Here is a 25,058-nt window from a genome sequence, read left to right as displayed (position 1 = left end):
ATTGATGCACCGTTCCATACTAATCCTCACCGCAAGCGTTCAAGCAATCTGTCATTGCTATGGTTATCACCTCAGCCGGACGCAACCTCTGTTTGTGTCGGTAGGTTAAAAAACACACTCTTAACTTGCAGTCTAATATAATTAAATATCATTCGCACCTGATCTAGCCCTTTTCCAAAAATGATGGTGATTTACTGCTGATATGCTCCTGGGCAAGCATTCCAAGGTTGTTAGTTTTCTTTTCTTTTCTTTTCTTTTTTTTTTTGCTCCCTTACCTCATGAAATCAAAATTGGAGTTTTGTTGATTTTGTGTATTTGCTTTGAATCTAATCTATATGCAAGCAATTTATTTGCACTAAACAAGCATTTCCATGGGGCCTAAAAACCAAAACACTGTAAAGAGAAAAATGCCGAGGGAATAACTCATTATTAAAAGTGATCACTTTAAAAATTGAGTTCAGTCCTGAAGGCTATCAGACATGTAGTGTGTATGTTTGTGTATGATGCACAATGGTGTGGGACCACCAGTATGAAGAGGGAATAAACAGCGAGCCGAGGCTGCTTGATTGCTCTGGATTGTGGGCGGAAAAGGATAAATTAGCAATTCATTCTTAATTACAAAGACCAGAAAAACATTGCAGCTAACAAATGAATCAACAAAATTACTGATAGGGTAGCGCTCCGTTTCCACGCCGCGTAAAAGAATCATTCTCCCGCACGTCGCAGGGCCAAGCTCTGATTAATGATGATTTCTCATTGAATATCTCCGCACATTTACGAATCCAACCGCCTCTGCGCTGCTTCCATAAATCCACACGGGGGAGAAACATTTCCACCCACAAAGTCAGGCAGATCTGTGATCCGTAAACAGCAGGACGCACTCCTCACCTGATCTCGTCGCGCTACCGAGGGCCGTCGGAATAAAGAGCCAGTTCGTATCACATTTAATGCGTCCAATTTGCAATGGGGGCCGTCAGTCAGTGAATGGCTGGCACTCACGTCACTGCATTCAGTCTGGGCGTAATAAAGAGTTGAGTTAAAGCTCTGGATACAGGGCCCGCCGAGCATGTTTTTGAAGTGCCGTGGTCATTCAGCAAGAGGGATTTATGGCCTGCAGTCCATCAGCTCTGATCTTAAAAGGCTGTGATTAACAGCAGAGAGAGGAGAGACGGGATTCAGCATCGCTGTAGGCAAACCCTGACAAGGCCATACTACTCAGAAGCTTTTTACTCAGCCTCTTAACAAGGGGGCTCGCTCTCTTACACACTATCACATTGTTTTTCTGTGTGGGGTGGAATGTAGCATGTCTCTTTCAAGAGAAAATAAGACACATTTAGGGGCTCTTGAACCTCTCTTTTTTAAGCCCATAACAACTGAAAATTGTTCTAAATCTGATCATTTAAACCTGTTATAAATAGACTGCAATACCTTTTTATTTTCTCAAAACAACGGTAGATAATGACATTTTTTATCTTGTAATGATTGATTGTAAAGTATTTCATCATGTGTCCTCCATAAAAAAAATGGAATTTTGAAGCGTTTAAATTAATGAATTTGTACATGCCGAAAATATCATTGATATTATTTTCTACAGCGTGTTTTTTTCTGTCAAACTGAAGCAAGCAGCAATGTTGCTGTTATCACATTTTTAAGATTTCATTTTAAATCCTAATTTTTCTGTTTATTTTATCTGCTCAGTATATTTTGCTGTTAATTTATTTATTTGTAGTATAATAGAGCATGTTCAGGTTTTTTTTTTTTTACCTAAAAAAAATTGTCTTGAATTGACTGATATTTAACTCTTATTTAAATCTATTATACATTTAAATGTATAGTTAATAGATATATATATTTTTTTATTTAACACTTTTTAATCTTGTGAGAATTGATTGCATCTATTTAACTAACTATTTAATCACATGTCATTCAAAAAAAGTATTTGGGGACTCCAGGTGTAAATCATTTATGATTAAATGTAATCTTTTACATGATCAATTTTGTTGATACTATTTTCTGCAGTGTGTTTTTGCTCGAGTCAAATTGAAGCAAACAGAAGCAATGTTAATGCTTTGAAATGAAATGAAATTTCAAATTGAAATCTACTTTGTGATTAAAATATAGTTTGAGTTTGAATGGGAACTAATAGGTTTCTTTTTCAAATTCCTGTTATGATTTGAAAATGAACTCACAAATGACTGTGCAAATAGACAATATTGTGCTTGCATTTATGTGTATTTAATTACAGTAAATTTGATATCGACAATGTTGTTTTTTGTTGCATTTATTCTCCATAATTTGATGTTAAATTATTGAAATAAAAATTTCAGATCAGTTCTTCTTTGTGATGTAAGTTGCTTACAATATTTATCAAACCTAGCCAGTCAGTGCAACTATTAATATTCATGAGTTAATTCTTCACCGTGTCATGACATCACAGCCCGCCCACATGAGCAGTCCATTCAAAACTACTTTGTCTTGAAATACAAACCCATGCCACTCAAGGAAAAGCAAGCCCTTTTAAGATCACGTCATTAGCATTATTTCTCAGACCTGCTTTAGCGGAGACGTTTTGTCAGCTGTGGTTGGCAGCATGTCTGTATTCTACTAAATACGGATGCACAGGATTAGCATTGCGCTCAGGTGCGTGTCAAAAGCAATCTGTCCGCTCACGGGGTTCGGAGTGTGAAATTAAATCAGATACACTCATTATCTCTTTGCACTACTAAAAGGTTTTAGGCATCTGAACAAGCACAACCTGTCTCTAAAGTTTTCTCTGGCTTGCTTTCACAGGTGGAGAGCATGCGGTCACTGTAACACATCCACTTCCTGCGGCCTTCTCCGACCTGCTGCCACACTTCCTGGTGGAGCCTGATGATGTTTATATCGTGAAGAACAAGCCCGTGACCCTCACCTGCCGCTCGACCCCTGCCACTCAGATCTACTTCAAGTGCAACGGGGAATGGGTTCACCAGGATCAGCACTTGATCGAGCGTGATGTGGACCCTGCCACAGGTAGACCCTCTCAATGCTCTTTTTGAGGTCGACAATAAAGCCGGCTGACCCGCAGCATTTATAAAATGACACTGGAGAACAGGAGTGTCTCTAAAAGATGCTTTCTAGATCTGATGCCCTTTCTTCTTTTTGTAGTATAGTACCAAAATACAAGGGCTTCCTTTAAGGCAATTTCGAAAATACCTTTTGCCCATATCATGAACAGAGTTGGCTTTCTGCTCCAGGATTGGTCTGTTGCTGAAGTGCACTGTGTGTCGTGAATGGCTGGCTTAGCTTTGATTTTTCTTTTTAGCTTTTGTAGCAGAAGTGGATATATTTAGGAGTCCATATTATGCCCCTTTTCTTTCAAAGAAGTCTTTCAAAGATTTTGTTTTTGGGGTCTACTAGTAAAGGTTTTCATGCTTTTACATTATTGCAGCATCTCCCTTCCCAGTCTGTCAGAAACACAGATGAAGCCCTTCCTTCCGAAAGCGCAGTGTGCTCTAATTGGTCGGCTGGACACGTGTGTTGTGATTGGTCAACCGATTTGTTTCACAAGTTTCAATACTGCTAACGCAACTGAATCAGGCCTTGCCCCTTTTTTATTTTTTATTATTATCTTTTTTTATTTTTATTTTTTTTTTGCAGTGTATGACTTGGGGCACGAATTATTTAAATGAGGAATATTGTGACATGCACTTTCATGGAAGAAAACTCAAGGCCACCTTCAAGGCGAATAACTCTCTTTGAAGTGGACTTTGTGCTTTGTAGCTTTGCAGACTTTTTTCCATGCTTAAACAGCAGCATTACACTAAAGAAGTTTGAAAATTGAAAAAAAAAAGGCCTCTTTTAATAATTGAACTTCAACAAATGTCAGTTTTAGAATCTAGTTAAATAATATTATTTAATAATAAAGCCAAAATCCTTTGCATTCCAGTGATTTAACCAGATGTTGCTATGCACAAAGTGAAAGCTTTTATAAAACTACAGAAATAGCTGCATTATACAAGGCTGTTATATTTATTTATAATAATAATTTAGATCAGCCGTAGGCTGCAAGCTACATAAAGGTCAAAGCTTATTCTATAAACTTGGCACACTAATTTATAAGTATTAGGCTTGCCATGGGACACAATGATTACAGTCATGTTATAAATAAATAAATGTGGCCTTAAATAATGGATTGTCACCCTATTAAAAAGGTGCGCCCCTGATAAATAAACGCATTGAAAGCTTAGCTTGTCTTGTTTATTTATATAGCACTGTTAAAAACAACCAAGGTTGACCAAAGTGCTTTACATAAAAGGAAAACATATAAAACATGCGTATTAACAAATCAAACATCACATACACCACATAGAGATTACCTGTTATAAGCTGCCAATGCTAAATGAGCTTTCAGCAAGTTCCTAAATGCTGGAAAGAATAGATGATCTAATAAATGGAAGCAGCTCGTTCCATAAGCTCAGCCCCAGAATTACACAGGCATCTTATCACGTGCAATGACCAAAGACATTACCTTTAATTTGGCAGGGCTGCGCGAAATGACCTGTACCGCTATAGTCTGATCATGGATACTGCACTGGTGTAGATAATTACATATTGGTGCAACATTTTTTTATTTAAATTTAAAACCTTTAGTTCATCGTTTTTTCCCCTTTTTTATCTGTTCAATTTATTGTGGTTGTGTTACTTTAATTGTAATAGTACCATTAATTTAAATGTTTGATGCTGTTAACACTGTAATTAGATTTCAAACAGCTGTTGCCAGATTTCTAACTTGGTTTCCACCAGTTCTGTTGTCAAGCAAGATTCTGTCCCCTGCAGAATCATATGACCCTTCCTGATCAAAGCCATTTCATTGGCTGAGACAACTTTTAATCGATTAAACAGCTACCGTGTAATTGTTATACATGAAAACATGTTCATGTATTTTGAATTTAATATAACATTGCATATCACGGTTTCTTTAATATGTGCGTGGTTCCTTTGTGTGTGTGTTTTCAGTAGCATTCGTGTATTGCTAATAGCTTAGCATAATGCTAACGCCGTATGGATAGGATTCTGTGACTGGATGGATTTTGATCATCTTTTGATGCTCACTGTTGTTTTACGATGTTTCAGTGCTTTAAACTATTTTAACGATAGAACTAAAAATGACTGACAACATACTTTTGTACTAGAGATGGATTGAGACAGCCTATATTAATGTGTTTAGATTCTGTTTTTCTTGGCAACTATAAGTGGTCCCTGTGGTCGTTCTAATGGCTTATAGTACTTGGCAGAAGAATTGTTTGTTGTTATTTATAAATGTAAGTTATTACTGAACATGGGTTTAATTTGTTTCTAACTGCGGCTTATTTTATGAAAGCAACAAGCCAATTGTGGCCGCGTTTCCGAGAACACCGTTTTTTTTTTTTATTGTTATAAAACAATGAAAGTGCCAATTCCCTCAAACAAGTCCAGCATGGTTTCTCTGCAGTTTCCTATTCGTTTCATGATTTTGAAGACCGTTTTATTTTGTAATTCCTCAGAGGTTTACTCACACTCTCCCCTCAGAGAGCGGTTTAAGCGATGTAGCCGGAGATGTGGCTGATTTGTTTTATTCAGCTTTACCTGTTATTTTGTGGACACAGTGTTTTCTGTTATTTTACTCATCTCATGATTGATTAGGATCTGCTGACAAGCACTCAGCTCAGCTTCCTACAAGTATTGTTCCTTGCGTCAATAGAATAAAAGAATTTCCTAAAGGGCTTTCCGTCTCTCCTGTTCAGCGTCTTCCCCTGGTTCTCTGCGGAGGAGGAGGCGGGTACGGCTCGGATGTTTGTGTGTTTGTTTGACGCTCCTTGGCAGAGGCAGTGTAGGGGCATAGGGATGCACGTCACGCGTGTGCTAGGATTCAGAAGTGATCTGTTACTTAAAACCTCCAATTCACAGCATGACAGCTGATTGGGAGAGCTGACGTGAGGATGACATGTTGCGGAGGAGCTGCAACAATTTTCAGAGGAATGTCGCATTTCTTAAGATGGAGGATGTGCCGCTAGGTATTAGAGCAGACAGGCATAAACTCCTGTCAACTGTCTATAACACATGCACACACACGCTAGACTATTAGCATTTCAGTTTCTTTTGTCAGACAGTACATTGTGTTTATTTATTTAGCGGTGAGTCTCATTGTGAATGCACACGCACATTCTTCATTCAGTCGGTTAGTCTGTTTGACTGTCACCTACATCACTTACTTAGTGTATGTTTTGCCCACTGGAAACTAAGATTATGACACTTCAGACCATGTTTACAAGATATTTACATGTTTACATATTAAAAGCAACAGAGTTCTGTCAGATTTTAATGGCCATTGCAATGTTTCTTTTCCCTGGACTGGCAAAAATATTATCAAGTTTGTTTGTGTTTTTCTGTAAAAAAATTAAATGTCATATTTTAATATAAGGAACTAAGATTGACACTTCAGACCATGTTTACGAGATCACAACATATTAAAAACAACGGAGAGTTTTGTCAGATTTGAATGTCCATTGCAATGTTGCTTTTCCCTGTACTGCCAAAAATACTGTATGATTGATTTTTTTTTTTTCTGTAATTTTTTTTTATATAATATTTTAATATCAGACAAGACAGTGAATAGGGTAAAAAAAAAAAAAACTAAATTAATTAAAAATAGATACTTTCCCCTTAATGTTGATAACATTAAGAATTGCCCAAAAAAAATAAAAAAATAAAAATAATTAATTAAAAGTTTTCTGAAATGTTATGTTTAAATATGCAAAATAGGCATTATCTAATTAAATATGCACTAATTTGCATATATTTCCAGAACAGAAATTTAAACATTGGGTAAAGCCAGGTTTAAAATTCTTGTTTCATTTTGTTGACATCTATAGAATTTTATTAGGTTTCATATTAGGTTTTTACAGAAGAAATCTTTGATAACTTCTTTATCATTACATAAATACAGAAAATACTGTTAACTGCCAACCCCAACTGTTTGGTTATATTAAACCGTTGAAACCTAGGTTTAAACCAATTTTTGGGTTTGTCCAAATTTGACTCAAACATGAAACAACCCAGCATTTTTTAGAGTGTAAAATCAGGCAGATTATATATAAACAAACCCCTCTGTAAAATGCTTTAGATAGAATATATAAAACTGTAAAAGTATTTCTGGCTCAGTGCATATGAAAAAAGATTTTGAGAAAACAGCCTTTAAAGATATTGTAATTGAAATCTAAAGAAGTAAAGAAGTGCAATGAAATAAACACTTAAAGGTAAATTGTGCATGTTTTCTTTTAGGAAAAGGGCCCAACACAGCCCAAAATCTCACAGTTGATATATTGATAATTCACATATCGCCCCGCCACTAAACCTACCCATCACTGAGGTTTAGACGAATCGCATGACTGAGGTCGTACGAATTTGTACGATTAGCCACCTCATACTCACTCATACGAATTCGTACGAATTGGTCGTGAGATAGCGTTGGAAATACTGAAGAAGAATATTTTGCAGTGTGTTAGCTGAAGCATTGCATGACTTCAGTAACTGTCATTCTGTTTGAATACAATCCGTTGTCAGCAGTGAGACAGTACAAGGTCTCAACATGACACCCCATTCCCCTTGCCTCTGTGTTGCTGATGAATGGCCAGTGTTTGGCCAGAGATGAAGGACAAACAGATGTCCAATGGTATAGGTTTCCGAAGGTACCCACATTGATCTCTTCCAACTTCCACATTGTGCTGTCAGCAGTGTTTTGAAAGGCGAGCAGCGGGAAGCATAGTCTCCTGTGTAGTTTCATAAAGTCTGGCTCAAAGTTAGAGCTGGGAACTAAGTAAAGAAGACTTCTGACTTTTCCTTTTGACTAGAAAAACAACTCAAACATATGTCAGCTCATTGAAGCGGAGAGCACAAAGTAGTTCCACTTGTCTTGCCTGCTCATGTGCAAAAGAAATCAGTGTTGTATGGATGTTGTGTCTTATGTAGTGTCATTGTGCTAATAATATATATCAATTTTATTCATGTATATCTATTCAGTTGTATATTGAGTAAAAACACATAAAACTAATCAAATAAAAGATATATTCTCTGGAATTAATTGCAGTTGTATTTTGTTTTAAGGGTGCTTTAATATTCTACAGGACAAAAATCAAGAAACCAAGTATGTGGTACAGGATATCTGTGGAATTTAATGGATTTTGTGTGGCAGTCAAAAATGACAGATTTTTTATTTTTATTTCAATGAAATGAATGTAATATTTTTTTAGTTTTCAATTTAATATTTTGTATTTTGAGGGGATTTTATGGTACTAAATTATATTTATGCAGTAGTTATAATCCATTTATTTACTTTTGAGCATAGAACTGAAAATGGAATTTCCAACTTAAACTGTCATAAATATTGAATGCTTTGGAGCACAGACTTCAGTTTGGTTTCTTTTAAAAGATGAGACTATTGGTGACATGAAAAAGGTTATAGAATTGAACTTTTATTGTTATAAAAAATGCACAAAAATACTATTTAAATAATTTTATATGAATCGTGTGTGTATGTTTGTTCGTTCGTTCGTTCACAAGTGTCAAAAGCTTTACCAAGTTTCGTACCATTCCGATGAAGCAAAAATAAATATGTATCTAAATATATATCTCTCAAAAATGACCAAAGAGCACCAGAGGGTACATTATAGATATTTATTTAAATTGTAAAATATTTGTCCATCATGGTAGTATTTATAATACAATATTTAAATTAATGCTGATTTAAATAAGAAATCATTGTGTCTGGACTAAATCATTTTTCTATTACTGCATTACGGTAATGAGCATGAGAGATATAATGTCTCAAAAAAAAAAAGTTTTGTTTTTGTCTTTTAATTTTGGGGTGAAAAATGACATGGACATTTCTTAATGAGAACCACCACACAAGATCAATATGTTACATATGCGATCAATACTTAAAATGTCACAGTCTTCATCATGTTTCTGCCCTCAGCATTAAGACTCAGACCGCTCAGAGTTCTTCATTCTTATCAGGGTTTCAGTCATCGGTTCCTTGAGGCAGTTTGATCTCACTGAAGGATGTTTTAGTTTGCAAATATCAAGTTATCGACAACTATTTGGTATCTGTCTGCTTGGTGCACGTCTCCCTTATATCTGCAGAGTTTTCTCGAATGAAGAATAATGTAGCGATCTGTCCTTCCTCTCCAGTGTATCAGTGTCCACAATCGATTCTTTCCTGGGAGTCTATTGGTTCTCATTACCTGTCTCCAGTAACTTATCTCAATTGTATTTCACTGGCCAGTTCAAAGCTTCTCCCCTCCTGTTTTAATACACACACACACACACAGGTTTCTCATCCTCTCGTGTGAGGAATATAAGCTAAGACGGGAGAGATGAGGACATATCCATTCAAAGAGAAATCAATGATGACAGTGGATTTGCATGGACTAGACCTGAATGCCGGCTGATCCATTATGGCAATATCCACTGTAGTCTCAGACATGGGTGAAAGATTGCAAATGCTTCGGATTGTGTGATTATATTTGATTTGTTGCCTTCACAAGGTTTTCATAAGGATCAATGTGGTACTGAACTTGATTGCTTTTATTTCACAAAATCCGTCATACCTGACAACATCTTATTTCCCTCTTACACTGTCATTTGTGGCAACACTTTGAGAGTAATTGTCAAAAAAAATGTTTTTGTCTCTTTAGAGAGAGTTCTTTTGATAAGACATCTCACTGACTAGTAGAGATGTATTATATTAATTTTCCCATTAGCCTCTTAGAGATCCTGGTTTTGATTATGCAAGACTTTTAATAGAGTTTAACATTCAATCAAGTTGGCTGCATGAATTTCTGTTAATATTTTCTTAATCAAATGAAAGTGAATTTGTTTAAGTTAAATAAGTTCCTTTGGAACTGATTCCCTTCTTTTATTTTGTTAAATGAGCAAAGTATGATTTTTCTCTGTGCCAACGTTTTGAGCTTGTTTTCACTGTTCTCTGGTAAAGCTCCTGGGTTCCTACAGACAAACTAAGATGATTAGCACATTCACTTTTAATTGATGAGGCAGGATTCTGCCAAGATCTCAGGTAGAAAAGGTGAAATTCAGTGGTCTTTTAACCTTCTGAATTATATGGGGAACATATATAAAAAAATAGATCTATAGTTTAACTTGTCGGAGAGGAGAGTGAGTGCATGTCCTAAGGTGAAATGAATTATGGGCAATTTTCAGAAACCTGTCAGAATTATTCCCACCCTTTGCACATACTCTCAGAACAGTGTAATTAAGTTCATGCAAACTCTAATGTCTTTGATTTAAATGAACCCATTCTTTGGCACGTTAAGATTTTTCTAAAACCTCAGGCCTCCTGGTCCTACATTTTCTGAATAACAGAAAAGAAGAAGAAAAAACAGGGTTCCAGTCAGAGAAATCCCATTATTATTCATTGTTATTTTTGAAACTACCTGGAAAAGGTGCTTATAGAGTTGATGTGCAGATAGTAAGAGAAATTTGATTATGTATAATTATCTATCTATCAGGGCTGTCAAACATGACTATGAATATGGCTGCATGATGATTTGAATGCTTTATTTAATAATGATTCATCATTCAAAAGTTTGGGATTGGTATAATATTTTGTTTTAGAAAGAGGTCTCGTATGCTCACCAAGGCTGCATTTGTTGGATCAAAAATACAGTAAAAATAGTAATATTGTAAAACATCATTACACGCATGCTCTTTTGAAATTTTTTATTAAACGAAGAATATATATATCACTTACCACAAACGTATTAAGAAGCACAACTGTTTTCGACATTGATAATTAAGACATTTTTCTTTATCAGCAAATCAGTATATCAGAATGATTTCTGAAGGATCATGTGACACTGAAGACTGGAGTAATTATGCTGAAAATTCAGCTTTGCCATCACAGGAGTAAATTACATTTTAAAATATATAAAAATAGAAAACAGTTACTTATAACTGTTTCAAATAATAATATTGTTTCACAATATTATCAGTCTAAAATACAATCTTAGCAACCCCAAACTTTGAACGGCAGTGTGTGTATGATTACGTATTATACAAACTTTTACAGCAGATATCATAGAGACAACAAATGAAGATTATCAGACATCTGAGAACATCTTGGTAACAGTGGAGAAATGCAAATATTAGACTCAACAGTGATAAAACCACATTTAATGGCCTATTAGAGGCCTGATTTAGTCAGTAGCTGATGTATCTATACGGCCTGGGCTGTAATGAGCATCAAACGAACGAGTAGGAGGCGAGGACATTCAGTGTACCTCTAAATGAACATAATCGCCTCGTGCCACCTGCTAGACATCAATCAATAGCAATGGGGCTAATTGATAAGGCATTATTAGCAACTTTCCCTTTAATGGGAATTGTATTTCATCCTGTCTGAATGGTAGACAGGGAGAGTGTTTGGCGTTGAGGCATCAGGAGCAGATGGCAAGGTCAACAGCTCCAGTAATCCAGAAGCAGACAGCCCCATTAACTGGCCTGGCCAGGTCAGCACCAGCCAGGGGATCTGCATTACTGCAAATGCTTCATAAAGAGACTGTTTATACATGGAGCACAGGCAAACAGTCTAAACTAAAGGTAATATCACTGCCTATAAATCAGGCTTCCTTAAGGGCATGCTCATACCAGTTTTTGTTGACATTGGCCTAAATTAATCTTAGGTTCAGATGTCATGTCACGGACCACAAACAAACCACTTACAATGAGTATCATGTAGATTGCTGACTGAAATGGTTAAGCTTTTTACAAAATGCTCACATTTGAAATCTGATTCCAGGCTTCTTTATAATTCTAGGAAATCAGGGTGTGCAGTTTCAATGCCTGCTCCCTGTTTACAAGTTACCAGGCTGCTTTACTTTACTTTAGATTAGGGTCCAGTTCTCACTATTAACTAGCTATTAATTTGCCTCAATAAACTCCCAATTACTGCTTATTAATAGTTAGTAAGGTAGCTGTTAAGTTTAGGTATTGGGTAGGATTAAGGGAGGTAGAATATGGCCATGCAGAATAAGGCATTAATATGTACCTTATAAGTACTAATAAACAGCCAATATCCTAGAAAAATGCATGCTAGTGTACGCAACTAGTTAATAGTGAGAATTGGACCCTAAACTGAAGTGTTACCGAACTTTCTATTCATTTAAGCAGAACAACCATTTTCAACATTGATAGAGATGTTACTTGAACACCAAATCAGCATATTAGAATGATTTTGAAGGATCATGTGACACTGAAGACTGGACCCATTACAGGAATAAATGACATTTTAAAAATAGAAAACTATTGTAAATTGTGATATTACAGTTTTCATTGTATTTTTGATCAAATAAATGCAGCCTTGGTAAGCATAAGAAACATGCCAACCCCAAACTTGTAGTGTACAGTACGTACTGTTAAATTAGTTTAAAAGAACTTTAGTTTAAAAGTTATTGTGTTCATTTACTGCAAAACTCTGGAAATTATTAGGTTTTATTTCACACCTTCTCATATAGAATTTGAATCAAATTATTTGTATAAAGAAAGTGTAGATGCTGTATTTTTAGCCTACACATTTTCTACATAACATTGTGTTGTTGAAATGGTTCAAAGAGGGCTGTTCTGATGTTAGAGTTGTTATTCAGGTCTGATTATGGCTGTCTTAATTCACTGATCCGACGTACCCCAAATCTTCTGCATTGAGAAGAAATGTGTGGCACAACAGAAAACCGCTCGTCTCAGTCAGTACACACACGGCCTGCTCTCCCACAATCCATTTCAGCTCAGTTCATAGCTTACAGCTAATAAGTAATTACTTTTTGATCAAGAGCTATGCCCTTGTTGTTGCACAGAATGCAATCTAGACTAACAACATGCCTGTGGTACTGATTCTAGCATTTATTTTTCTCACTGTGCACTGGGAGACCAATGGATTATCAATACTGTACCATTAAGATGTGTTGCTTTTTGTGGAAGGAAATGAAGATTGACACCGTAGAGAGGCTGCGAAGTGCCCCGGAGAGCTGTTTACTTCACAATTAAAATGGCAGTGATGGGAGCAAAAAGAGGAAATGCATTTCAGGATTGGGAAAATGTTCATGAAATGGCATAGAAAATGGGATGTGGTGTCCTCGGGCTGGTGTTGGAAATATTCATACATTGGGAGGTTTCCAATGGCACAAGTCATGGATGCTCGCTTGTCGTTTCGCAGTTCTTTAGCACTGTAAGGTACACAGAAGCACAATGATTGATGGAAGAAGCTTTTGCTTTCACATGTTATTCTTTAAGTTGAATCCAGATTCATGTCTTTAATTCAAAAATTCAGACCGGTGCTTGGTTAGATTAGTCTAATTTGAATTTAAAAAGTAAGACTGATTACCCATAGTGGCTCTGTTTATAACTGGCCCCAGATTTTATTTCACTCAATCCAATCACTTCTGTCTTCATATTTCTTAAAGCAGAATGAGTGCTACTAGGAATGCTTGACAGAGATGGCAACTGTAACTAAGGGCAACAGAGACTAATTTGATTGACATCTGTTGCTGCTCCGCCGCCTTCCTCTATCTCTGATTGAAATGCTAGTTTCCTTACCATGTGCTGGCAGATACAATTGTTAAAAACCGAAAACTCCATGAGAAATTTCTACTGTTTTTCTGTCTTTTCAACCGACATCTACCCCTAATACCTATCATTACAATGATGGTGTGGGTTAGAGATTTCATAGTTTTTTGTCAAATTCAGTGTATATATACGTACTGTAATACAGCATTTTTGTGTGTGAAGATGGGCGTTGATGCATTTATTCAGATATCCAAAAAAAGAGATGCTTTTGTGACGAGTTCTGCTTGTCACTCAAGCCTTACCAAACATAAACAATCCACCAAGACGGTTGCAGTTTTTAACTGTCACCAATCAAGGAAGATGATTTTTGATGCAGATCAACACCTGTTCAGCTCACGTTGCTTCATAAATAGATCAGTCGCTGGGAGAGGAGGGAGGGGACGTGACAGCTTAATAGTCCGTGAAGATTTTTGATAGGCAGAGAAACCGGGTGGATGACAGTTTGTGTTTTGTGTGCACTAGCCCTTAGGAAAGAATCAGTATAAACTCACTTAGCACTCAAAGAAATATCAAAACATATGGCTTCTCTTTTTGTCAACTTCAGCTCCAAACACGTGTAGGAGTATGACAGAGAAGGTAATTTGGGACAGGAAATGGTTTCTGAACGGATTTGGAGTAGGTCTGGATTGCCAAATGATACTTGGTACAGCAGCTGTGAAATCCTGTGGCAGTCAGTTTGTTGTTGAATTTCTGTCCTCTAAAGGCTGATGTTTTCCGAAATATCATTTGTTCATCAATCATGTTATCTAAATACACTTTTCAGCACAGTTACATCTGGTATTGACATCCCTCTTGGGCCTTCAGTATTGTGTGTGGCTTTTTAATGTTTTTGAAATAAGGCTGCATTTATTTGATCAAAAATACAGTAAAACAGTAATAGTTTTTTTTTTTTTTTTTTTTTTTTTTTGTGAAGTAATCTTATTATTAAACGGATAGGTCAACCAAAAAAAAAAAAAAAAAAAGGACTCACCCTCAAGTTGTTCCAAACCTGTATGAATGTCTGTCTTCTGCTGAACTCATAGGAAGTTGATGGGCCCCATTGACACACTGCGGGTTTCAGAGTGAAGCGCGGCACTTTTATTATTTACATGCGTTACATGTTTCTTCCAGTGTCTCAGAGCGGCTATGTTCACAGTAAATGCTGCTCCACACAAACTTTCCAATAACGTGCAGTTGGGAACTCATAAAGTCTAACGCACTTCTGTTTGATAGCGAAGTGTTGCGATGTTATCATTTACATGCGTGGAGCACGTCTCAGCACGTCTCAACTCCATCCATGCATATGCTTATAGAGTTGCTTATAACACTCATCTGGGAACGCAATATGTGAAATTTCACCAGATTTGTAACGTAAATCATTTATAAATCTACTCCAAAACAGGAGAATATATCAATATGTTTCTAAATATGTGAATTGTTGTTTGTGATTTCAAAATAAAAGTTTAAATCCTCACTGATTTGCATGTTTTTCCAGTCATATATTTCTTCATTGAAGATTTCTTAGTGTTAAAATATTGTATTGTCTCGTTCTCGTGAACCCAATATCGTGTATTGTCTCGTCTTGTGAGCTAAATGTATCATCACTCCCCAAATAAAATATAATTTCCCAACAACAAAATTGTGTCCAGTGAAAATGCTGAGTAGATAGTAACTTTTTTGGAAAACCATTAGCCACAGTGGCTGTTGAGCAAAAAAGTTAATGTCAAGCTCTGTATGTATATATACTTTTCTCCTTAATAGCTGACAAATAGCCGGCAAAGTTTGGTTGTTACCGTTTGAAGTTGTTACCAACTTTTTTCAAACTTTCTTTAGCTTTGTCAGTATGCTGTGTCATGCTGATGAGTTGAGTGATGTACTTAGTCACAAAGCCAGAGACCATCCCTTGAAAAAAATCCAATCACTTGCTCACAGGAGCCTCATTTGGTTGTCTTGTCATTTGGTTAATAAATCTCTTATTTTGCAGTGCTGTCAAACGTCTGTCTGCTAGGCAACACGTTTACAATATATAAACCCAAAAGATAGTGTGATGCCAGCTGGTTGTCATGGGTTGCGTTGGTAGGTCTTTAGCTTGGAGCTATTCAGAATATTTTGGCCATTCAGTCTTTAATTGGTTTACCTTAACCTGACAGAGATGCCTTCTGGTTATAAAGTCAGACAGAAATGGAAGTTTAATGAGGTTGATGTGATTTTTGTTAGCTCCATTGCTATCAGCTAGCAGATGGATGGTCTCACTGTTTATCTTTAGCTTTGATAATTTATTACCTGAGGTGTAAATTGTCAACAGAGGAATACCTTCTGTCAAAGCTGGATTTATTCTTGGTTATTGGCCTGCTACAACCAACCATGGCTCATGCGGCCAGTAAATGTTGCTGGAAGAGGAATGAACTAACAACTCGTACACACACACACACACACACACACACACACACACACACACACACACACACACACACACACACACACACACACACACACACACACACACACACACACACACACACACACACACACACACACACACACACACACACACACACACACACACACACACACACACACACTATGATTTAATTGTTTTTACAGTGCAAGCCTAATACACACACCTCTTGGTCAGTATATTAAAATGAGCTAAAGCAACATGAACATTATGACAGTAGCCTGATATATTTTTCATGATTTCTTCACTTTTATGCAAACAAGATGATTTTATGATTCTGCAAAAATCTGTATTCAAGCATCAGTTGGTTCATTGATTACTATTATGGGTTGTTTGTTAAACGGTTAGAAAACAATGTCTGTTTTTCACACTACACTGTAAAAAATTATATGATCAATATGTTATGACAAGATGTTTTTACATTGCTCATTAAACTCATTAAAATACAACCCCAAATCAGAAAAAGTTGGGACACTGTACAAATTGTGAGTAAAAAAGGAATGGAATAATTTACAAATCTCATAAACTTATATTTTATTCACAATAGAATATAGATAACATATCAAATGTTGAAAGTGAGACATTTTGAAATGTCATGCCAAATATTGGCTCATTTTGGATTTCATGAGAGCTATACATTCCAAAAAAGTTGGGACAGGTAGCAATAAGAGGCCGGAAAAGTTAAATGTACATATAAGGAACAGCTGGAGGACCAATTTGCAACTTAGTAGGTCAATTGGCAACATGATTGGGTATAAAAAGAGCCTCTCAGAGTGTCAGTGTCTCTCAGAAGTCAAGATGGGCAGAGGATCACCAATTCCCCCAATGCTGTGGCGAAAAATAGTGGAGCAATATCAGAAAGGAGTTTCTCAGAGAAAAATTGCAAAGAGTTTGAAGTTATCATCATCTACAGTGCATAATATCATCCAAAGATTCAGAGAATCTGGAACAATCTCTGTGCGTAAGGGTCAAGGCCGGAAAACCATACTGGATGCCCGTGATCTTCGGGCCCTTAGACGGCACTGCATCACATTACAGGAATGCTACTGTAATGGAAATCACAACATGGGCTCAGGAATACTTCCAGAAAACATTGTCGTTGAACACAATCCACCGTGCCATTTGCCGTTGCCAGCTAAAACTCTATAGGTCAAAAAAGAAGCCATATCTAAACAGGATCTAGAAGCACAGGCGTTCTCTGGGCCAAGGCTCATTAAAAATGGACTGTGGCAAAGTGGAAAACTGTTCTGTGGTCAGACGAATCAAAATTTGAAGTTCTTTTTGGAAAACTGGGACGCCATGTCATCCAGATTCCAGACTAAAGAGGACAAGGACAACCCAAGTTGTTATCAGCGCTCAGTTCAGAAGCCTGCATCTCTGATGGCATGGGGTTGCATGAGTGCGTGTGGCATGGGCAGCTTACACATCTGGAAAGGCACCATCAATGCTGAAAGGAATATATCCAAGTTCTAGAACAACATATGCTCCCATCCAGACGTCGTCTCTTTCAGGGAAGACCTTGCATTTTCCAACATGACAATGCCAGACCATATACTGGATCAATTACAATATCATGGCTGCGTAGAAGAAGGATCCGGGTACTGAAATGGCCAGCCTGCAGTCCAGATCTTTCACCCATAGAACACATTTGGTGCATCATAAAGAGGAAGATGCAACAAAGAAGACCTAAGACAGTTGAGCAACTAGAAGCCTGTATTAGACAAGAATGGGACAACATTCCTATTCCTAAACTTGAGCAACTTCTCCTCAGTCCCCAGACGTTTGCAGACTGTTATAAAAAGAAGAGGCGATGCCACACAGTGGTAAACATGGCCTTTGTCCCAACTTTTTTGAGATGTTGATGCCATGAAATTTAAAATCAACTTATTTTTCCCTTAAAATGATACATTTTCTCAGTTTAAACATTTGATATGTCATCTATGTTGTATTTTGAATAAAATATTGAAATTTTAAACTTCCACATCATTGCATTCTGTTTTTATGCACAATTTGTACAGTGTCCCAACTTTTTCTGATTTGGGGTTGTAAGTTAAGTTAAAATAAATCATTTGTAAGCCAGTTTAATGTAATTTAAATTGAATGACTTACATTCTGAAGTACAATCAACTTGGATGATTACTTTTTTAAAGTCGTTTTTTACGTTTACGTTTTTAAAGTTACCTTTATTTATATAGCACTTTTTACAATACAGATTGTATCAAAGCAGCTTCACAGTGATAACATGTCAACAATACAACAAAGTTTGTTTCTTGAAGAAAATTGTGTCATCGTCCACCTTAAGTAAGGCAGATCAATAATGCTGTTGAATGTTAAATGTCCCCAACTAAGCAAGCCAAAAGCCAAGGCAACAGTGGCAAGGAACCAAAAGTGTTTTCTTTACTTGACTTTCTAAAAATACTGGAGCAAATTAGCATTTCATCAGCTTTTGTAGATCTGTGAATTCCTGTCCTCTCTTCACTGAAGATGCATGTTAGAACACGGCCCCCTTCTGCCACAATACATGCTCATCGCATGCTGATCCTACATCATATCAAACAGACTCTCTCTAGAGGCAATTTAGCATCAAGCGTCCAATAAACCGCAATCAACACTGACATGCCAATATGGTGCTACTCACAGATCAGGGTGTTGATGCCATAAGATAAAAAAATCAATCAGCAGACAAATGACAAATTACACCTTGAGTAACCTTCACTGGCTGCCTGCTGAATTCATCTTACAAAAAGAAATCTTATATAAAGGGAAACTCAGTATTTTAAAGAAAGTGTTTTAAGGCAAGATTGGTGTGTTTACGTGTTCTGTTACGAAATCGGTTTCTAGATAAACCTGCGTATTCACTGTTGCCAGGGCTTTCTCAGGTTGCAGACACTTAGCATTTAATTTAATATCAGTCACATAAAAGTCGACATAAAATCATATCGTTGTCTTTCATGGCGCTTGTAATCGCTCTTTCCGCGTCACAGCCGATTTCAGGACTCTGTAGGCGTTAATATTGCTGTATTTTCCCTTTTTCAGGCTGCAGATTGACACATTAGCATGCGTGTCAGTGGTTTTTCTAACCTACCTGCAAGTCATTTCACCTTGATCTGGCATTGGCCTGAAGTAGACTGGATTGATTGGTGCCGCAGCCACATGCTGGGTCACCAGCCTTAAATAATCCATAATTGAACGCACGAGCGGGAGGCCTTGAATGTCGCATTGACAGTCGCAAATGGACAGTTCAATCAAATTAGAACTAGCAAAAATATTCCTGTAATAACTAGAATCCTTGAGCCAAGCCTTGACCTACAATGTGTGCTGGACAGACTGGTTAGGGGTTCCTGGATGTGCCTGCGTGGCACCTCCGTGGCTTATAGATTTAATGTGGACCCTGGAACAGTCTGTCTGTCTCTTCTTCATAGACTGCTGCTCGCTGGAGTGAGCCGGGGATTACAGCATCTTATGTGCAAGAGAAGAGACAGCCGTTCACTGAGTCATCCTGTCTGTTGGCCCACATGGGCCACGCATCCAGCTTCAGTGTGCCTGAGGAGGCGCCTGCCTTTTTTTATATACATATATGTTTGTTTGAATGTTTTACTTGGAGTTTGAGAGGTTTTGCAGGGATGGGATGGATTCTAGTTTTGATCCTTTGTCTATATGTGCAGCATTATTTGGGACTGTTTATTGTTAGAGGTGCTACCCAAGAGGTGTGTTCAAATCCCTAATCATACACGACACGCCATTTATTCTGTGATGGATACCTTAAATCATGCGGTTTGTTGAGGAGAGGTGCATTTGTAGTTTTCTAAGTTACATTTTTTTAACATGCTGGATGATAAAACCTGGAAAAAATCCTGTAGATTTACTGAAGGAGGGAACCCAAACCATATCTCGAGACTTAAAGTGGACTTTTATGGACTGTTAGCGACCACGTAGCTGTGTGATTAACACCTTAGCCTAATAGAAAAGAGTACTGTATTATTTTTACTTTATTTATTTTTTATTATTTTATTTTATTATTTAGTTTTTTTTTCTTAAATGTTTAGTATATAAATGTTATTATTGTATACATTTATTTATTATGACCGCCGCTAGCATAGCTAGTGAAAGCGGTCATATAGGGATTGTCAAAGTTTTTTTTTTTTTTTTTTTTCGTCATCTACTGAATTTTTCGTCAACGATACCAGGGACACCGAAACACCGGGGAACATGAAATTTGGTGGGCATGTAGCCCCACTAGACTTTTACGGAAAAATTTCGTTTGGTCCCCGGGGGCCACCCCCCCCCCCCCCCCCCCGCGCTGGGCCCCCCCAAACCCAAAAAATGCAGTTTTTCCTAAATAACTACCTGAACCGTGGCACCGAGGATGAAGAAATTTTTATGGTATGTTGGTCTTAAGGGCCCACATCAACCTAGCCCATAATCACTCATTTGTGATTTGCGCCCCTTCCCATAAAAAATGAAAATGCAATATTATTCTGCTTTAATCGCCCCTATCTTCAGTTGAGATGTTCAGAACTGCACCATATTTCATGTGTATGATTAACTTGACATCCTCTGGGGGTATGCTAAGTTTCGTAGAATTTCATCCATGGGGGGGTATAAAATAAATTCATTTATGTGCACATTTAGTGACTGTACACTCATCGGCCTGTAGATGGTGCTGTTGAGCGAAGGGTTGCTGGTTTAGGATGATACTGTCACACACACACATGCAGGAATACAAACAAACGCAAGCATGCACACACACTGACATCCACACGCACAGACACACACACACAAACACACACGCGCACACACATGTATGCATGTATACATACACGCACAGACACACACACACACACACACACAGACACACACATACACAAACACACACACATACACACACACACAGACAGACATGCATACTACTACTTTTTTTAGGTATCAGCCATATACCCGATTTACCAATACCCAATGTGTTATGCTTGGGCAGTATACTAATGAGGTGGGTGGGACATGTTTCATGCCATGTTAGATCACATCCTGAGAGTCTACGCTTTCAGAAAATATATAGTTTATATAGTTGAATCAGTTTTCTCTTCATGGTACAGACCAAAATCTATTATGTGTACACTTTCTTCACCTAAATCCATAAAATCCCATTAATTTCAATGGGACATTTACTTAAGTGTTCTACTAGGTACAGTGGGAATGAGTTTAATTTTGTTAACATTGTTTTTTTTAAACTCTGGGACCAGGGCTACAAGATAAAACCACTTTTTTGGGGAAAAAATGTTTTTTATTTAAGTAAAACACAACAAACCCATGCCAAAGTCAGATAACTGACTTTTACCATCAACAGGCACCTCAACCGTTTGGTAGAGGTTTGTAGAAATTGAATGGGAGGGTCCTTTGAAAAAAAAATCACAGATTTTTCATACTTAGTATGTATAAGTATAAGTATATATACTATTTTGATCCCGTGAGGGAAATTTGGTCTCTGCATTTATCCCAATCCGTGAATTAGTGAAACACACTCAGCACACAGTGAACACACAGTGAGGTGAAGCACACACTAATCTCGGCGCAGTGAGCTGCCTGCAACAACAGCGGCGCTCGGTGAGGGGTTAGGTGCCTTGCTCAAGGGCACTTCAGTCGCTTTTTACTGGGGTTCGAACCGGCAACCCTTTGGTTACAAATTTGAAGTGCTAGCCAGTAGGCCACGGCCTACTAGAGCAAGATAAAACCAAAAAATTTTTTTTTTCATCACTTTATCATGGTGTGCATGTGAAAGGGTTAATGATTGTGCACCCATCGGCCTGTATATGGTGGTGTTGAGTGAAGATTGGGTGATAGATGTGGAAAGCCAGTGCAGGCCTGAGCGGCGGTCATATTTTGTACCACCATGCGGTACATCTAGTTAATTTCTTTACTTGGTCTTATGTAAAAAATATATATGTATTTAAAATATTTCTATTATAATATTTTATATTTAATTGTTTAATGTAATAAATGTATGTAATATTTACTTTTCTTTTTATTTATTTATTTAGTTAGTTTTGGTCAGATTTGAACTTTAGCATTGTTTAGCAGAATGTTTATTTATTATTATTTTTTTTTAATATTTGTATTATTTTATTACATTTATTTACTTTTGATCTTTTTGTTTATACGAGTAATTGTAATTGATGCCCAAGGAAAAAGAATGATTGGGAAATGTTATGAGGCAGATTTGAACTCATGTTGACCTCATAAACATCATGGCTCAATGTGTCGGCACACAGCTCAGAATTTTGTCATTGTTTTAATGATGTTTTTCAAATTGCTCTGATTATTCATGTGTTTGTTTGCCTCTCTAGCTTTGGCCGCTGTTTCTGGGCTCAGACGTCCAGAAGCGATAACGGGTAATGAAAAGAGTATAATGCAATGAAAGAGAGTGATATATTTGTCAAACAACATGGTAAACATTACATTATTCAACACAGTTCAAAACACTAATGTGTTTTAAATGCGTATTTACCTCTCTAGTTCAACACTAATGATAAACATCATTATTGTCACTAGTGTGTCTATACAGCAGGGCCGTGCGGTCCATATAAGCTGCAAATGCTCTGCATACCCAAGCCATTCGCGGACTCGCTAATTAATATTAACACTAGAAATTACGTTGTTTGATGTGTACCATAAAGCTTACATGATAAAATTTTGGTAATATGTATGTAACTGTCTGTCAATTATTTATTTCCCAAACTATGGTAATTTTCTTCAAATAAAAAAAGACTACTGTGGCGTACTGCCAAATAAAAATAAAGAAAATAAAAGCAAATAATCAAACAACAGCACAAATAAATACGATAGAGCAAAGATACAAATAAAATAAACAGTGCTTTCCGGGTTTTTCAGGTAGGTCTAACAGTAGTTTTCAGGTACGCAAATTGAATAAAGTAATCAAATGTTAGGGATTAATCATTAATAAAGTTACAAGATCTATTCGGTCAGGAGCAGTGTGTGATTTCCTTGTCTTTTGTTGTTTGACTAGGCTGCTGTCACTTTAAGATTCAATGCACGGATCCAGTAGACTGATACTGATACACTTGTGTCGTCTTTCTCGAATGTTCACGTTCACTTAAGGCATAACCTATGTTTGCTAGGATACTGGCCAAGATGGTCATGTTGACATCATTTTTGTGTGAATTTGTCAAGATTTCAAGAACTCAATATGGCGGCTTTCCGTGCGCCCAAGTTCTCTTACGCGTCTTTTTGCACTTGAATGTTTACATTGGCAGGGCTTAAATAAGGTTAGTTTAAACACAGATAGCAACATGTGCTGTTTAGGTCTCACCTGCGCTCGCTCGCTATCAATACCCGGGTGATGACGACGTAAATGACTGGTCATGTTCGGGCATACAGCCCTTGCACTGAACAAAGTTTAGGGGAAGCCAGAATTGATATCCATCGACAGAAACATACATTAGCCTAACTCTGTCTGTCGGTTTTACGTGTTTCAACAAACTATATTATAGATGCGTATGCGTCATCAGATTTGAGATGAATGGCGGTGCAAATGCGATTTTTAAAAAAATTTTTTTTATTTTTTTACAAGGTGACAAAACGCACCACCCAGCACAGCCGGTTAAAAAAGTCACCACTCGCCACTGCTATACAGGTGATGGAAGCAATAATCTGTAAGATTCAGTGCATTGGAGAGTGATGCTTTATTCTAGCTGTATTCAGTGGGAAGTCAATGAAAAAAATAAATAAGTCCCTTGTGATGAGCACATGCTGACCTTCTGACTGATCGTCCTGTAAGTCAGTTCCCTCTTAATCCCAGCTCCCATTGATGAATCTTAGCTCCTCGCGCTCTAGATGCGGCCTAATTGAATTTCCTCAGTCACAATGAAAACTTACTCCAACCTGCCAGTTTCGGTCTGCGCCTTTGATAAGCAAATGACCCCCGTGGAATTGAGGTCACCGGCAGCAAAAACAAGAGTGAGCGAAAATAAAATCAAGTCTCTTCACCAGACAAGCCCCTGTATCGACTCACAAGGGAATAAGGGCAGCGATGTCATTGTGGGTCTGTGAGTCTTGTCTGTATTTCAAGACACACACGCTATTTGATTTAGCAGCCTACATAGTCTTCACAATAAGAGTCCTTTATAGCAGTAATGAGAACTGTTACTCACACATTTGGATAGATAACATCCTTGAATAATGAATCTCTTTGCCACATAGTCACTCCACTTGCAGTGTTTGCTGTACTTTGGGGAGCTGTTGGTGCAGACACAAACAGATGTTTGCTGCTGCAATAATATGTAGAGCAGTCATTGCAAAGTCACGCTGGGACTCAGATGAAGTTATGGTGTAGCGTGTCGGAACGGGATGTTATGATATCCCTGGATTCTACTGTAAATGCACCGTCGAATCCGACCAGGACCCTGTTAGTTCCCTAGAGGAATCATATTCAAGGCAGTGGTTCTCAACCTTTTTGACTGAAAGACCCCTCAACACAATATCAGAAGGCTTCCTGATATATGGATTTCTGCCATAGATATGACAAGACTGCTTGTTTTCAAACATGTTGAGTATTGTAGGAGTATTTTATTATCTGAAATAGAAACTAGGAGGAGTGTTTTATTAAATGAATTAACCAGTTTATTTTGTGATTGATGAAATTTAATGAGCAGTACATTTTTCAATAAACCCATAGTTTTTTAGAAAAATAAATATTTTTGTTTATTTGTTTATTATTTTCATCATATTATATAAGAAAAAAAATGTATTTTTTAATTTTATTTTTTAGCATTTTAATGTAGGGTTAGCTTGTTTTAAAATATGAATAATAATGTATTAATTTAATTTCCTTTTAGTCATTGAAATTTGCTGAGGCCCACTAGTGGACCCTGGCGTTCTCGTTGAGAACCACTGCTTTAAAGGGTTAATTAATTCACCCAAAAATAAAACTTCACAAGTTAAAGACTGATGT

General features: G+C 37.1%; 1 protein-coding gene across 4 annotated transcripts in view; it reads left to right on the top strand.

The window, feature by feature from the left end:
• The window catches only part of unc5a (unc-5 netrin receptor A), a 185,143-nt gene that overhangs the window by 93,302 nt on the left and 66,783 nt on the right, over positions 1-25,058 (top strand). For all 4 annotated transcript variants that reach the window (XM_079891978.1, XM_079891980.1, XM_079891979.1 and 1 more), the window contains exon 2: positions 2,791-3,012. In XM_079891978.1, the coding sequence (XP_079748104.1) occupies positions 2,791-3,012 (222 nt within the window). The remainder of the gene's footprint in view (positions 1-2,790; positions 3,013-25,058) is intronic.

Source organism: Squalius cephalus (genome assembly GCF_949319135.1).
Source record: "Squalius cephalus genome assembly, chromosome: 14".
NCBI lineage: Eukaryota > Metazoa > Chordata > Actinopteri > Cypriniformes > Leuciscidae > Squalius > Squalius cephalus.
Note: the sequence above shows the minus strand (reverse complement) of the source record. Positions and strands in the feature narration are given on the sequence as shown.